This window comes from Chlorocebus sabaeus, chromosome X, assembly GCF_047675955.1.
Source record: "Chlorocebus sabaeus isolate Y175 chromosome X, mChlSab1.0.hap1, whole genome shotgun sequence".
Lineage (NCBI taxonomy): Eukaryota > Metazoa > Chordata > Mammalia > Primates > Cercopithecidae > Chlorocebus > Chlorocebus sabaeus.
The window spans coordinates 29,533,189-29,550,888 of record NC_132933.1 but is presented as its reverse complement, the minus strand read 5'-3'; the positions used below and the strand labels follow the sequence as shown (position 1 = coordinate 29,550,888).

Below are 17,700 nucleotides of genomic sequence, written 5' to 3'. Positions count from 1 at the left end.
TAATGTATGGTGATAAAAATTACAGTAATGGTTACTTCTAGTATTGGAGAGTTTGAATGGGAACACTAGGGTACCAGAGTTCTGTACCTTTTTTTTTTTTTTTTTTTTTTTTTTTTGAAGCGAAGTTTAGCTCTGTCCCTCAGGCACCATCTCGGCCCACTGCAAACTCTGCCTCCCGGGTTCAAGAGATTCTCCTGCCTTATCCTCCTGTGTAACTGGGATTACAGGCATGCACCACCATGCCTGGCTAATTTTGTATTTGTAGTAGAGACAGGGTTTCACCATGTTGGCCAGGCTAGTCTCGAACTCCTGACCTCAGGTGATCTGCCCGCCTTGACCTCGCAAAGTGCTGGGATTACAGACGTGAACCACCGTGCCCTGCCAAGTTCTGTATCTTGTTAGGCATGTGGGTCACACAGGTCTATATTCAGTTGTCAAACTGATACAACAGTGGTCTTAGTTTTATGTGTTCTATTATATATAAATTTATCTCAGTTAAAATTGCATAAGCAGTATTAATCAGAAATAAAAATTAAAACAATGAAATACCATTTCTCACCTAGCACATTAGGACAAATTAAGAAGTCTGATAGTGTCAAATAAATATTGCCAAGGATGTGAGGCAGCAGAGCCTTTTATACATTGTTGATGGCAGTACAAGACCATTTTGTGGAGCTTTTTGGCAATGCCTAGTGAAGTTTAAGATTCTCTCTACCTCATGATCCAGTAATTTCATTCATAAGTAGATACCCCACGGAGACTCCTGAATACATGCACAATGAGACTAATAAAAGAATGATGGCTGTTGGATTGTTTGAAATAGTGGAAAACTCAAAACAACCTAAACATCCATCAACTGAAAATGGATCAATAGATTTATATATAATGGAATACCATACATTAGTAAAAATGGCTAGATTTCATTGAGTACAAAGAGCAAAATACAAAACTGTTCTATGATGTTTACAGACAACTATGTATTGAACATATAAAATGTGCATGGGGGTGATAAATAGTGGTAACCTCTGGGCACGAGGAGGAAGCAAAATGGGGATAGCTTTAGTGCAGGCTACTTATCTGTAATGTCCTATTTAGGTATGTGGTGGGTACATAATTGTAAATCTCTCTGCCAGTGAGTATATTTTGGCTCAAGCTTTGCATCTTGTTGCAGACTTAACAGTTTTTGGAGTGGTAGTCAGTTCACAGGCCACACTTGGAGGAGTACTGTACTACTATATATGACTGAAGTGTATTGTAATACAGAAAGACATACTGGGAGTTGGGTGCGGTGGCTCACACCTGTCATCCCAGCATTTTGGGAGGTCATGGCGGGCAGAGAGTTCGAGAGCAATCTGGCCAACATGGTGAAACCCTGTCTCTACAAAAAATGCAAAAATTAGGCGTGGTGGTGTGCACCTGTAATCCAAGCTACTCAGGAGGCTGAGGCAGGAGAATCGCTTGAACCTGGGAGATGGAGTTGCAGTGAGCCGAAACGGCACCACTGCACTCCAGCCTCGATAACAGAGTGAGACTATGTCTCAAAAAAAAAAAAAAAAAAGAAAAAAGAAAAATGCATACTGAACAGCTAACAAAGCAGTATGCTTCGTAACTGATGTCTCCTGTTCTCTTTAATGCTGTTCACACTAGTAAATCTGAATTGATAGAAATCAGTCATTACAATGACAGCAAATATTTTAGTTGTACTTTACAGTTAATTGACAAATAATTGTCTTTATTTGAAGCATAATTTAGCCTTATTGAACTCTTGGTGTCAGAGCCTTGGACTTGAATCATGGTTATGCTGCCTCTACTCATTTTTATTACTGTGGGATTACTTCTTAATTTTTATTATCCTTTCTTTCATCACCTGTAAAATTGGGAAAATATTCTCCTCATAGAATTGTAAGAATAGTTAAGGAACCTGAGGAAAAAAAATACCTAGCACATAGTCGTCACATGAACGTTAGTTGAATTTTGATTGCAAAATTACATATAAGCCTTGAGATACTTGGATCCAGGGGTAGATTTATGATTTCCACCAGGCTGAAACTTTTTTGCAGGTAGGAATCATATCATATCCATCTTTGTATCTATTCATAGTGCCTGGGATGTAATAGGTACTCAGCAAATGTTAAACTGAATGCTCTGAATTATTTCATTTGATGTGAAAATCTTGGCAGAGACAACATTGTTCATTAGGCTGAGTTTGAGTAGTGAAGTAATATGCCCATGCTCACACAACTAGGAGTTAATGTAACCTGCAGATTTCTGTATCGAAGCTAACAGTTTCGATTTCTTTTCAAGGTATGTTTACTTGGAAAAGTTCATGACCTTTCAGATGTCACTCCGAAGAGAGGATGTGTGGCTTCCACTGATGTCTTACCGAAATTCTTTGCTAGCTGGTGGTGATGATGACACCATGTCAGTCATTAGTGGAATCAGCAGCCGGGGGTCAACTGTGCGGAGTAAAAAATCAAAACCATCTACAGGAAAACGGAAAGTGGTTGAAGGCATGCAGCTTTCACTCAGTAAGGATATGATTTATTTTCTTTATATTTATCCCTCATATTTACCAACTGAATTGTCATTAAGGTTCACCTTATTTTTTATTTGAGATGTGTTCAGTAATAGCTTACAGAATGTGTTCGTTATGTGTAAATGTGCTGTTGTAAGCATTTTAGATACATAAACTCAGTTCTCACAACGTTTTGGGTACATCTTCATTTTTCAGATGACAGTACTTGGCACAGAAAGGTTAAGTAACATACTCATGTTACACAGTTAGTAAGTAGGAGAGCCATGCAGTTTCACTCTAGAGTGCCTGCTTTTTAAAATCTGTGCCACACTGTGTGCATAGGGAAATGGACTCAGTATTATGGAGCTAGTTATTACCCAAGAGATCAGATCATCTAGTTAAAGTGGAACAACAGATTTAGAGAGGTTGCAACTTCTGAATTTCTATGAAGAGGCCATTAATCATGAAGAACTTCATAGAAATAGAGTGCTATCATATTAGAGGTAGGAATGCATTATGGTGCTTGAAACTCTTAGACTCCTAGCACTCCAGAGTTGGTTGAAAATGGGCCTGGGGACTTTTTTTCTTTGGAATTATTAAACAAATTAGCTTAGCTGTCAACATTTGTCCCAGTTATTATTGTTGAATAGCAAACTACCTCAAAACTTAAGACATAGCCAGGACCATGGTGTCTAGTACCTCAGCTAGGAAGGCTCAAAGGCTGGTGGCTGAAATCATACGGAGGCATCTTCACTTACATATCTGATGCTGGCTGTCACTTGGGACCTCAGCTGTACTATCTGCCAGGACACCTACCTGTGACTTCTCCATGTCAGCATATCACCAGGCTCCAAGAGCAAGTGTCCCAAAAGACCAGAAGTGGAAGCTGCCAATTTCTTAAGTCCTGGGCCCAAAAACTGACTTAGTGTAATGTCTGCCATATTCTATTTGCCAAGCAATCACAGAGATTCTAGGGGAGAGGACATAATTCTCCACCTCTTAATGTGAGAAATGTCAAAGAATTTTGGGGCCATATTTTTAAATTGCCACATAACTCATCAGCTTTCATTTATCATCAAGTGCTTAGTGCTTAAAACTTGATTGTCCTATGAATTTTAGTATCTTTTGTCCAGTAGTATAAAGGCATAACCTTATATTTCTAACTTGTACAATTTTACACTGGTTAGTTATATAGTCCCAGCATCATAGTTAATGGGGAAATCTCTTTTATTAACCTGGACCAGTTAAAGTAGTTAGGGCCCATGGTTTATAAGTTAAAAGAAACTCTTCTGTTTTTTAAAAACAATGTTATCAAATTAAAAGATGATGTTTTCTCATATCACTAAATTTTTGAAAGTTTTTATCATTTGAGCTAGTTGTTAATAGTTATAGGTGTGTGCTGGGCCATCAAATCTCTCTCTTTTTTAGACCTCATGGAAACACATGAATGGGTATTCATATTACAGAAATCTCTTTTTTTTTTTTTTTTAAGACCTCATGGAAACAGATATGAATTGGTATTTATATTACATTTTACAAATAGATTATTAAACCAGATACTTCAGTTTTTACAGGAAGAGTCAATGCTCTCATTCAGGTTTTTGGGGAGAACCATAGAAATTGAGGCATTAATAAGTTAAGGAAGTTTGAATACTGATAAGTTTGCCAAGTCAATGCAGTTTTGAAGACAGTATTGGAGCCTGAATGCAGTAGAACTTAAAGGCTGATATAATTATATTGCAAAATGTGGAGTTTATGTTTAATCTGTTATTAGAGTATTAGCTATTCATGCATTTTCTTTCCACTCTTATCCCTTAAAACCTTACACACATTTGCAAATATGCATAATCTTTTTTGTGTTTTTGATGGAGTTTTACTCTTGTTGCCCAGGCTGGAGTGCAATGGTGTGATGTTGGCTCACCGCAACCTCCCCCTCGCTTGATCAAGTGATTCTCCTGCCTTAGCCTCCCGAGTAGCTGGGATTACAGGCGCCTGCCACTGCGCCTAATTTTTGTATTTTTAGTAGAGATGGGATTTCACCTTCTTTGCCAGGCTCAAACTCCTGACCTTGTGATCCACCTGTCTCAGCCTCCCAAAGTGCTGGGATTACAGGCGTGAGCCACTACACCTGGCCTCATATGTATAATCTTCTAATGAAATAGTTTTCTTCTAAATTCACAACCACAAAGTACTATTAATTTTTTTCTCCCAAGTCAGTGATTTTAAAAATTACTATGAATTCAGTAACAATTGTACACAAATTTGACTTACTAATTATGGCAACATTTACAGACATTTGAAAAAAGTAGCTTTTGCAGGTGTGAAACCTTTTTTCTTTTTAGTCCAGTGCTTAATATTCATATAGATTTGTGGCCCCCTTGCAGTTGCTCTTACTACCTGCTCAGCGGTCTGCATCCAATAGATTGGGAACCAGTCTCCTATTACTTCCATCCCTGTTACCGTGTCTCACTCACCTCGGCCACACAATTAGCCTCTTAACTGGTCTGTTTGTTCACCAGTATTCTGTTTTTAAGTTTACTCCCCATACCGCCACCACATTGACTAAAACATGTAACTCACCAAATTACTTCCCTACCTTAAAACCTTCAACAGCAGTTCCTTGTTACATTAGCAGAGCTCACAAGATTTTCCACAGTTCGATTCCTGCTTCTTTATCTAGCCTTGTCTTTTACTACTCTTTCAATCTTTATGCCCCAGGAGTAGCAAACTGTTAGTTTTGAACCATACGAAATTGCCCTTTTTGTAGGTCAAATATCAGCAGATTAATAGGGTTCAGTCGACTGGGTGCAATGTCTCACACTTGTAATCCCAGCACTTTAGGAGGCCAAGGCAGGCAGATCACTTGAGGCCAGGAATTCAAGACCAGCCTGGCCAACATGGTGAAACCCTGTCTGTACTAAAAATACAAAAATTAGCCAGACGTGGTAACACATTCCTGTAATCTCAGCTACTTGGGAGGCTGAGGCAGGGGAATTGCTTGAACCCAGGAGGTGGAGGTTGCGGTGAGCCGAGAATTGCCTTAGTTCTTGCTTTATGTTCTTCTCCCTGCCTAGAATAAAAAGCCTTCCTAACCCAGCTGATACCTACTGTAGTTAGAAGTTGCTTCTGGATAGTTGGCTCTGACCCCTTTCACTGCCCCCATTCCCCTTATGCTTCCCTCTCTCCTTGCATTTGCCACATTGTATTTTAATTGCCTAGTTGTTCTGTGTCTACAACTAGACTCTAAGGCCAGGTCAGGGACTGCCCCTTACATAGATTTGTGTCCCCCTATTCCTGTGACTTGCATGTGGAAAGCAACAGATGTTTATTGACCTGAACAGGTTGTATTAGATACCTGAATAGTCAAAATTAGTGACTAAACCTCGTCGTTAATTTTCTTTTCCAGCTGAAGAAAGTAGTAGTAGTGATAGTATGTGGTTAAGCAGAGAACAAACACTGCACACCCCTGTTATGATGCAGACACCACAACTCACCTCCACTATTATGAGAGAGCCCAAAAGATTACGGCCTGAGGATAGCTTCATGAGTGTTTATCCAATGCAGACTGAACATCATCAAACACCTCTTGATTATAAGTAAGTACATTTGATCATTTTCTGTACTATAACTTTATTAATTACATAGAAAAAGTTAAGTTAAAAGAAGAATAAAATTCTCCTTGAAGCACGCAGGTAACATGGATGTTAGCTCAAAGACAACAAGAGGAAGCAAGGCAACAGCAGGAGAGAGCAGCAATGAGCTATGTTAAACTGCGAACTAATCTTCAGCATGCCATGTAAGTGAGAGTGCCTTATTGTCTGAGTCTAGGAAGTTCACTAATTCATTTTAACATTTTAATGTGTGCCTTATCTAAAAATTTCAGCAAACTCTCTAGAGTAACTTGAGCTGAAATAATCAAGGAACTAAAAATTGGTCTTTCCAACAGAAAAACAAAATATTTTAATTAAAATACTACCCAGTTAGCCAAAGGACCAATCTTAGGTTGATCTGTTGGAAAAGTTTAAATATCAATCCTTGTTTATTTTGGTACACAGCATTAAAAATACAGTTCTGTTACATCCTAATTGATTTTCCCAACTTAGTTCAGGCCCTCATCTCTCACCTGAACTATTATATTAGCTTTCTAACTGGTTTTCTTCCCTCAAATCTCCCATTTATCTTCTCTCCAAACCTCTCCCTTCACCCCCCACTCCATCATTCACACTACCATCAAGAATTACTATTCTAGAATAAAAATCTTACCATGTAACTCTTACTTAAAACCTTTCTGTGACTCCCCATTGCCTGCTGGATAAACTCCAAACTTCCTTAGCTCATGGCATGCAAGATGTTTCAAAATATGACCCATGGCCCCTGCCACATTTTAGTATGATTTCGTATTCCCTGGCAGCTGGTAAAATCATCATAAAAGAACAAGCTCAGGTGTCACTTTAACTGAAGCTTTGGTCATCTATGCTTCCATAACACTATGTATATCCATATTTCTTATAGCACTTGCCACGTTGTACTGTAAATATTTGTTTATGAGTTTGTCCCGTTTGTCTAGACTGTGAGCTCCTCAAGGGCAGGGACCACATTCATTGCCTGTCAGTGCTTGACACATAAAAGGTGCTAAGTAAATGTTCATTGAATTGAATAAATGTTCAATGCTAAAAAAAATTGAAGTTTATCTTTTAAATACTTTGCTTTTACTGGATTATGTATGATAACTTTATAAATCTTTATAAAATCTTCATTAGCTTTGGCTCTAAAATAAATGGCAGACAAGCAGTCTTTAGATAATTTTTTAAAATGTCTTGATTAGTATACAGGGAAAAGTGTGATGATTATGATTAAGTTTTTGAGTTTGAAAGCATTGTATTTATAATGTGCTGTATGTTTTACTATTGGGAGATAGTAGTTGTTACCCTCTTCTTTTTTTAATTTATATTTTGTTCTGTTTTGTTGGTTTTTAGATGTTAAGAATTTTACCTGTTTTCCTTACAAAATGATCATTTACTATGAGTGGTGGCCTGCATAAATTCACTTTAGTTATTATAAGTTCTTATTTTATGCTGGATCCTACAACTAATTTCTTGGCTTCCAACTTGTCACCGGTCCATATATTCCAGAATTCTGCCATGCAATCATTTGGTCTGTATCTCTCCCCATAAAACATTATACCAGTTCCTAAGATCCTATATAGCATGTTACTACTGAGTACCATTTTAATTCCCAATTATAATTAACCGCCCCCCGCCTCCCCCTCCCTTCCCACCGGCAACTACAAGAAATTATCTCAGTTAAATAACTATTACCAGAGGATTCTTTGGTGATTGTACCATAAGTCATCTGTTGCGTGGGACTCTAAAGCATTTTCATCTTACAATGATTTTTCTATAATGGTATCTGCCCTATAAATAAAAATACTTCCAAATTATCTTATTTTTCATAGCTCGTATCACATATATCTTCCTTGTATTTCAAACAAAATGCAGAACAGCTTTCTGATTTTCTGTCACATGGTTCATACAGCACGTATATTCCCTTCACGGTTGCCTCCACAAAATACAGTAAAATTGTCTTTCTACCTAGAATTGTTAGGAAATAAGGACCATTATAAACATATTTGTCCAGGTAACATGGATCAGACATCATACCTTGTTATCTTTATATCTTTTAAGAACCAGCATAGTATTGTGTAAATTGTAAGCATTCGCTAAATAATTACTGGGGTTTTGGCAACTTTCTTGACTATGGGGGTGTCTTTGGATGAGAAAAGAAGGTAATGTTGGCCAAACTGGGGAAAAACAAGTCCTACTCAGTCTCACAATTATGTTGTCTACTTTATGCTGATCTGGGCTAATTTGTGAACTTAATGTATTCCCCATAATTATGTAATAACATATATAACTCTTGGTCTTAGTTTTTCATTTTAAATTTCTATATATGTCTTAGTTTTGAGTTTCATAGGGCACACGAATCTAAGTTTCAGCATGAGTGTTCCTCATTTCTTCCTGAGGCAGAATTAATCCCTTATTTTAGTATGTCCTTATAACATTTGATGCATAGTTTTCTTGTAATTTTTATCGCATTTTGTCATAATTAATTGTTTATCTCTGTTTGCCATAGTAGACTGTAAGCTCCTTGAGGGCAGGAATCATGTCTTAGTCTTATTCATCTTTTTTTTTTTTTTAAACATCCATAGGACACAGTAGAAGCCTGTCACATAGTAGGCATTGTGTGAGTGAGTGTGCACATGCCTGGTACACATTAGGTACTGAATGAATGAGGGAGTGATGGGTAAAAGTAGCATTATATTGATGAAAATATGTGTATTCTGAAAATGTCATTTCTTTGGTCTCTGTTTTATGTTTGTTTATTAATTTGTACCCTGCCTACTTTCAAAAAGGATTTGAGGTATCTTGTATGTTCCCATGTGGGAAATTCTCATTGAATCTTGTATATGGCATATCAGAACTATAAAGCTAAATATACTGAAGTAATGTAGAATAAACATAACTCCTTAGCATTTTTAGACAAGTGAACATTGGGTTTTGACATCATTGATGACATAATGCCTAATCATTCTCCCTGACCTTTAATTCCATCATTTTCCATTATACTTGAATATAGAGCGCCACATACTGCTGCCTATATATTAATAGTCATGACGTGAGTTCAGATCTTGACTTTGTTTTATATTTCTCTAGTCGGCGTGGCACAAGCCTAATGGAAGATGATGAAGAGCCAATTGTTGAAGATGTTATGATGTCCTCAGAAGGGAGGATTGAGGATCTTAATGAGGGAATGGATTTTGACACCATGGATATAGATTTGGTAAGAAACTTAATGATTTCTGTAAGATTTTCAATTTAGATCTTTTGAAAATTATGTTGGATATTTATTAGAGTAGAGAAATACTTACCAAGAGAAATAAGTTTTGCAAAAATATTAAATAAAATAGTTGCCAGGGGTTTTAGATATATGGGAAGGGATTTAGAAGAGAGTAAGGTTGGTGAAGGTGATAGATCGTAGATTAAGATGATAAAAATTGTCTGTTTGCTTCTGAGATTAATTTAGGAATATATAGGTTTAAAGGGTATATTTTGATTAATACTAATTTGACTATGAAAGTCAATTGTTATTTAATTATGCATTAAACATGAGTATAAAAGTATACCATTATCAAAACAATGTATTAATACTACTTGTTGAGACAAATTCAGTATCAGATAATAAAGTAAAATTACTTAAACTTGAAGGAAGTTAAATATAGGAAGGAGTGTATTCTTTATTAATAATTAAATATGTGATTAGGGTTGATCATATACAAAATGGTTTTACATATTTCATTTTGCTACATATCTCATTCAACTTTGTGAAGTAAGTTGAGAGGATTGAGAATATTGAAACTTACTCTCTCCAAAGAGGCAAAACTAGCAAACAGTAAAGTTGATACTTCTAAGTCAAGTCTTATGGTTCTTTTTAGTATATTGTGTATTCTTCTTAAAGAATAATTAAATTTTTAGAATGGTATAAAGGTGCCTCAAAAGGAAAACGGATTTGAGAGAATGATTTTTAAAGTAAAATGAAAAATGAGTTTTCCGGTTTTTGTCTCTCAGGATAATTTTCCATGAGTTTTTTATGTTTTATTTTGAGACGGAGTCTCACTCTGTCACCCAGACTGGAGTGCAGTGGCGCAATCTCAGCTAACTGCAAGCTCCACCCCCTGGGTTCATGCTGTTCTCCTGCCTCAGCCTCCTGAGTAGCTGGGACTACAGGCACCCAATTTTTTGTATTTTTAGTAGAGACGGTGTTTCACCATGTTAGCCAGGATGGTCTCGATCTCCTGACCTCGTGATCCGCCCGCCTTGGCCTCCCAAAGTGCTGGGATTACAGGCATGAGCCACCGGGCCCGGCCAATCATTTTCCATGAGTTTTTAAAATAGTGTGTCAGGTACACTTGCAATCACATAGGCCATGTGAACTCTTAACTTGGATATTTTCAGTTACTATCTGGTTTGTAGATATAGCTAATGTCAACTTATTTCCTTTTTTCCTTTAGCCACCATCAAAGAACAGACGAGAGAGAACAGAACTGAAGCCTGATTTCTTTGATCCAGCTTCAATTATGGATGAATCAGTAGGTTTAATTTAAATGTACCCCAGGATTGCAAAATCAAAAGTATAGGCAGTCTCTCAGTTTGAGGTTGAAAACCTGGGGTAGCATACTGAGAATAGATGAAAACAGTTGGACGTGAGAAAAAGAGGCAGGCAGGCAGGATTTTAGTGGGAGGGGAATAGAGTGATGCAATAGTGGTGACAGATTAGAAAAGTACTTTTGAATCCTGGCTGACTGGGACTTGAATATTAAGGAATTTGGGCTGTTCTTCCAGGTTTGTACTGTTCTTCAATGGGTTGCCCATTGAAGGATTTTTAAATAAGGTAATGTCATGATGAGAATTTTGTTTCAGAAAGATTTCCTTGACATTTATGGATGGGACAGGGTGAATGAGGGGCGTAATATAAAGGCATGGTGAAAAATAATGAGAACTTGAACAAAGGCTTTGATAATGAAGAGAAGGTTATTGAGCTGTCTAGGATGAGAGTCACTTACCACTCCCACCATCCTTAATTGGTTATTATTGGGCTTTGTCATTTCTTTTTCTTAAATACCTCTTATATCAGTCCCCTGTGCCATATTCTTCTTGACAGTGCCTTGATTTGGGTCCTCCTCAGTTTTCACATGGGCTGTTGCAAAGCCTTTAAGCTGATATTGCAGTCCCCCTGCTCCTTTATACCTCTTGTGGGGTCATCTTTCCAAAAATGCAGATGTGATATTCTCACTTACCATTCTTTTATTGATTTTTTTCCCCCATTGCCATTAGGAAGAAAATTCTAGCTCCTCAGCCTAGCAAACAAAGCCTTTTATGATCTGGTTCCCTTGCCACCTTAACCTTGGCCTTTTCCTTACATGTATTCTATGCTCTAGCCATATCAAATCTTGTAGTTCCTCTCAGATACACTATGCTCTTTCCTGACTCCATAACTTTGTATAAGCTTTTTTTCTGCCAGAAATTCCCCTTTATTTTTCCTCCTAGTAAAGTCTTTATTTGATACTAATTCTGACATTACCTGTGGAATTTTTGCTGACTTCCAGATTTTTTTTTCTCTTCTTCCTTAACTCCTTGTACACACTTTATTGTAATAATTACCAGACTTGCATAGTGAGATAGGATATTACATGCCCTGGTCCTTCACTAGATTGAAATCCCTGAGGCAGTGATGATGTTATTCATTTTTAGTTCTGCCCAGCACAGTAGATATTTAGTTTTGTCAAATGAATAAATTTGACATCTCCCTTCTTAGTATCTACCCATTTTATGTTCCCCGTTCCTCACACCTACTGCCTCAAGTGATGGTTATACCATCCTCTAAGGACTCCCTTCTATGTTCAATTTCTACCATTCCCTCCTTGCCCTCTCCTACCTCATAATCTGCTTTCAGATAGCTTTTAGAACTATTTTGACAAACTAATTCACACTAACATGTTTATTAATAAGGCCAAGGGGCTGGGCTCAGTGGCTCATGCCTGTAATCCCAACACTTTGGGAGGCCAAGGTGGGAGGATTGTTTGAGCCCAAGAGCTTGAGACCAGCTTGGGCAACACAGTGAGGCCCCATCTTTACAAAAACTAAAAAAAATCAGCTGGGCATGGTGATGCGTACCTGCGGTCCCAGCTACTCAGGAGCGCGAGGTGGGAGGATCGCTTGAGCCCAGGAGGTTGAGGCTGCAGTGAGTTGTGTTCACGATACTGCACTCCAGCCTGGGTGACAGAGCCGAGACCCTGTCTCAAAAAAAAAAAAAAAAAAAAAAAAAGGTAGAATCTGCTTCGATTGGTCTTATGTGTGGCCTTAAGATTCTGCATTGCTAACATGCTGTCAGTGCTTCAGGTCTGCAAACCATACTTTGAGTAGCAAGACTTTATAGTACCTAAGTGACCTATCCCACTCATAAGTCTGAAGTTTATGGTTTTCTTGATAATTAATCTAACAGTATGTATCATCTTAGTTTGTTAACATGAAAGTAGTGATTATGATGAGGGGTAAAGGAATATTTTCAAGCAGGTGTGATGAAATGCATTTATTCAACAATTTATTACATCAGAAGTTGGTGCTGAAGTGAATAAGACACTCTCCCTGTCCTTAAGGAATTCATATTCTAGTGCACCTTGACTATCACTTTGAAATGAAAAGTATGGAAGGTAGTAGCTGAGAGCTTGGGTGACAGACACTATGCTAGGTATGATTTATTTTGATCTTCTCAGCAACCTTGTGAGGAAGGTAATGGGAGTTTCCACTTTCATGCTGTAGTAAGCTGAGACTGAAGAAGTGGTTTGGTGACTTTGCTCAGTTATACGGTTAGCAAGTGTCCAAGTAGTAATTTGATGCCAGTTCCTTTTGATTTAATAATCTCCTGCTGTCTCTACTGTCGTGCTTCCCAAAACTAAAATCCCCATTTGGATGAAACACCAACAGAAGTAATTAAAAAATTGAAATGGTTAACTATGATCAAAATTAATATGGGCAGTTAGGATCACCATTTTTTAATGTATTTGTCTAATGTCAGGAGAACTTTTAACATTTGTTTTCTTAGTTACATACTAGATTTGCAAACAGGTGTTCTTCAGATTACTAAAATAATGAAACAGCAATATTAACTGTATCTATTTTTGACATTTAACATTTAGAGAAAAGTAGGGTCCTAATAGTCATTTTTTATTTATAGTGATTTTATAGCATTCTCGTGTACATTGAATGTTACAGCTGAGAGGCTTTTATTTATTCTTAATTTGATAATAGTTTAGCTGCTTCTGCTACTAAAATTAGGAAAATGAGCACTTGTACTTATAACTGTAGTTTTATAGCATTACCACATGATGGCAGCAGTCACATAACTGAATGCTCAATAATCTTTAAAGGCTTAGGTTTCTTTAGAAGGCTTTGACAATGTAATTTTTTTTTTTAAGTTAATAGTTTATTTTTAAAATATACACTAAACTATACTCCATACTGTCTCAACCATAACTTAAGAAATGGAATAATGGAAAATTTTAAATGTAAAGTTCTGTTTGCCTTTATACAATACCCCACATCTGTTCTTACTGAAGCCCGTAATAACGGAGTCATCAAAACAGTAGCAAAATTGGGATTTAAATTCTTTAATGTCCAGTTCTAAGAAGTCGTAATGTAAACACTCTGAACCTATCATTTTGTGTTGCATATACATAAAATTGTAGATTTATGGTATAGCTGGTTTTATATTTGGACACAAAATTGGTTTATAACATTTTGATAACAGTCGTTTTCTGCCAGAATTGCCAAAATATACTGAAGTTTGATATTTGTACTTCTAAAAATATGTTAAAGTATTTATTAATGTTAACATCAGAAATAGGCAGAGTTTGTGTTGGCACAGAAAAGAGTGTCACTACTCTCATTCCCCTGTGTTGAGATTCTCTTATTAGAATTATTTATAGTATAAAATTGGTAAAGAAGGGCTCCATGTAATGGAACTAATTTAATGTTCTAGTAAGAGAATCTAGTTATAACCTAGTCTGTACAAAACAAAAAGAATCTCAGGTGTTTGGGTACTTTCTAGTCAGGCACTCTGTTTGTAAAGAACTTGAGTTCATCTTCATCCCATACTCTATACTAAATTGCTAATTAAGATTTTATACTTTCATTCATCATCAGACCTTTCCCTACCGAGATTCATAGACTGTTATGGCAAGAATTGGCCTTTAAACATTATCTAGGTCTCTTTGGTGGAAACGTTCTAACCACCCAAACTCTTGTCTTTAACCAAAAAAGGAGAACCCTGAAGCATGCGGGAAGGGGAGAGGACAAGGGATTAGTAGTGTGGTAGTTATTGTGAATGGACAGGTAAGAAACTGGGTGCACGAGTCCTCTTTGTTTTCATTACTTGGGATTCCAAACACTACTTGATAATTCATTATAAAGAGGCTGCAATCAGATACTTGTTTCTGGGTCTGAAAATACACAGTTTCTTCAGCTTATGTTTATACATGAGTTCTATGACTTTTGTTCATAGAACTTATGAGAGATTTAACTTGTAAGAAAGAGCTCTTTGTAATATTTCAGCTCATTACATCTGGCTTTGATATCAGTTCTTACTAGCTTATTATAGTATTCTAAAATATTACTTAATGGGCATAAGTGCTAGAATTTTAATTGAACAACCTAACTTTTAGTATATATACTAACAGTCACATGCCATTCTTGTTTAATGAACAAGGGAGAGTTGCTCCATTCATCATCTGCTTTTACTTTTAGACAAGTAATTATTAGATTTTACCTAACATTCCTTTCTCAGCTGGAGTATATAGAAAGCATCAATATAAGTCATTTTGCCCTGATTTTACCTTACCTTTTTGATTTCTTAAAATTTGTAGTTCTGTTCTATTCACTTTGGCCATATTTTCTAAAGAAAGCTTCCTGCTTTCTACATACTTGAATTGTTCTTAGATTGTTTTTGGTCTGCATTTTCAAATGCCTTTTTGAAAAACTGTATCCACTTCCAGCACAAATAGCCAAGTTTGCAAGACTTTCTTAACCTCTTTCCAAGGAACCTGTGCCAGAAATATATGTGAAGAAGCACATACATTTATTCATTCAGCAAATACCTATGTTGAGTGCCTATGTTTAGGGCATTATCTAGACATCAGGGGTATATATAAACATAATTAATCCAAGGTTCCTACTTTAATTATATTTGTGAGGTAAGTAGCGTCTTGATTAGTCCTGATGTTATTTCATTGTATATCATGGTCGATTTAATTTTAGAATTATACATCTGAAGAGAGAGGAAGTTTTCAAAGTGGTTTTATTAGCATGTTGTTTAACATAATAAAGCATTAATGTAATGTTTACAGATATATTTAAATAAATGAATGACTTTTAACGAGATTTTCTCCCCCCTCTCTCTCTCATTAGGTTCTTGGAGTGTCAATGTTTTAATACCAGTACACAATTAAATCTGTGGTGAAGTCATTTTCTAAGTGGAAGAGGAAATTTTAAAGTGTGGTAGATACAGTGAAATTCTGTACAGATTTTTCTCTAAGGAGAATATGACATGCTTATGCTTACCAAGATCAAGTGCATTGAGGGGCAGTTTTGTTTGCCTGAATAAAAGTAAAGGACAAGTAAACAATTTGATGATAAGCTACAGTTTTTCTTAGAAAGTAAATATTTTATTTATGCGCTGTTAGTTGGCTTTTGAATCAATTATTTCATGCTTTTTTTTAAAAAAAGAGAAAAAACAAAATAACAATCTGAAGAGGCATTTGGTACAGATACGAATTCTCTTACATTTATTTACTGGTTGTACTAAATAATGATGACCTCTGCTGGATTTCTGTTTACATCCAGAAAACAATGTTAAGGATGTATTTATTCCCCTACCCTGAAGAAAGTGTAGGATAGAATTGTTTTTAGCATTCTAAATTTAAATGCTTAAAACATCAATCAACAAAACTTTGTTTTAAATATTGTAATTGTGGAGAAAAGTAAACTTATAAGCAGAACTTTTACAATTTTTTCATCTAAAAGTATTTTAAGATATTTTTAAAATCCAAGAGCTTCTCTATACTTTTCAGAAATATCCAGATGCAGTGAACTGCCAGAAGGTAACCAGTCTCAAACATGCTTATCCCATTATCAACCCTGAAAGTTTGCTTGTCCTTTAAGATAAAAATGTAATGTTGTGATATTCCTTCCAGTAGTGCCACTGTATTTTGTCTCCAAATAAAAGAAGCTTATTGTAGTATGTTTGCAGAAAAATTCTAAACAAAAATTATACAGCTTATTAGAGTGTGGGAATAGGGATCTAAATTTTAAATAAAATTATATATATATATAAATTGGTGCTGATTTTATAATTGCGCAGTTTGTTTAGTTTTTTCTTACTTTTAAATTCCAACTTAAAATTATGAGGTTTCAGAAATATATTGAAAGTTTAACAATGTTTAAAAATAGAAAAGCATGAGTGTTCATGCTTTAAAATGATTTTTAAATTTGTATTTTATATTGTTTTATCTATCTGTCTTTGCAAGCAGTCTTCAGGTTAAAGATACTTCTAACAGGTTACAGTACATTTCCGCTGTATGTAAATTAGATGGGATAATAGAATTCATAACCCATAATATTCTTTGAAAGCTAAGCTTTAAACTTCATTTTATGTCCTTTCACAAATAAATTAGTTTAAAACAGAAAGTGGCTACTTGCCATTTTGACATCAACTCATTTTGCGAGGCTTAGGCAGCTAGACATCGTTTAAAACAAAATATTAACTTATATTACATGTGTATCTATCTTTTGTCAGTCGTCTCTCAGTTCTTGAGGTATATTATTTTAATCATTCCATGCCTTAATATGCTTGCAATACAAGAATATCTTCAGATGGGTGAATACCAAAAGGCTTTCAGTTTTTAGTCAGAAATCAAGCATTGGGCTGTGGTAGCCAAAAACCATAGGTTAGCTAAAAAGATCATGATACAATTATTTTATTAAGTCATGGTTAATAACAAATGAATCCAGACTTGTCTAACAGATTTTCCATCAACAAATATTGTTATGTGCAAAAGTATTGCCTATGTTGTTTTACACACCACTGCATTAACTAGAACTGCTGAGAGGACTGTATATATGATTTTAAACCTAAGTTGATTTTTTTTCTCACTCTTGAAAGGAGTACTTCTTTGTGAAAGCAGTTCTTACAGCTTTGTTTTCAACCAGCTAAAAATGTTTTATATATTACTCTAACCTGTTGTCCTCCACATTCTATTGTCCTAATTGTACTGTTTTCTGATTTGTATTTATGTCTTGAGACAGTAACTTTTTGAATAAAAATAAACCTACAGTATGTTGTATGTTTTCTCTTGTACTCAGAGGGGGAGGGTGACTATAAATGGTTTGCAAATTATATCTATTATCACATCTTTTCATGTGTTTGGGGAATAATTTATAGAGAATGCCATCAGTTTATATTTTTAATAAATCATATGTATTTACAATGAAACCAAATCCCTAATTGGGTTATTACTTTAAAATAGGAATCTGTAACCATTATTGCTTTAATTTTCATCTGGTATAGGTTAAACA

At 35.8% G+C, this 17,700-nt stretch overlaps 1 protein-coding gene across 13 annotated transcripts in view; it reads left to right on the top strand.

Annotated features, from left to right (window-relative positions):
- The window catches only part of STAG2 (STAG2 cohesin complex component), a 137,781-nt gene extending 120,320 nt beyond the window's left edge, over window positions 1-17,461 (top strand). For 7 of the 13 annotated variants that reach the window (XM_008019492.3, XM_008019496.3, XM_008019493.3 and 4 more), the window contains 6 exons: window positions 2,305-2,528; window positions 5,922-6,111; window positions 6,201-6,311; window positions 9,229-9,355; window positions 10,584-10,661; window positions 15,535-17,461. In XM_008019492.3, the coding sequence (XP_008017683.1) occupies window positions 2,305-2,528; window positions 5,922-6,111; window positions 6,201-6,311; window positions 9,229-9,355; window positions 10,584-10,661; window positions 15,535-15,558 (754 nt within the window). In that variant the 3' untranslated portion in view covers window positions 15,559-17,461. The remainder of the gene's footprint in view (window positions 1-2,304; window positions 2,529-5,921; window positions 6,112-6,200; window positions 6,312-9,228; window positions 9,356-10,583; window positions 10,662-15,534) is intronic. The other 6 variants (XM_073013414.1, XM_073013417.1, XM_037988759.1 and 3 more) reach the window with 1 other exon arrangement.
- The last annotated feature ends 239 nt before the right edge of the window (window positions 17,462-17,700 follow it).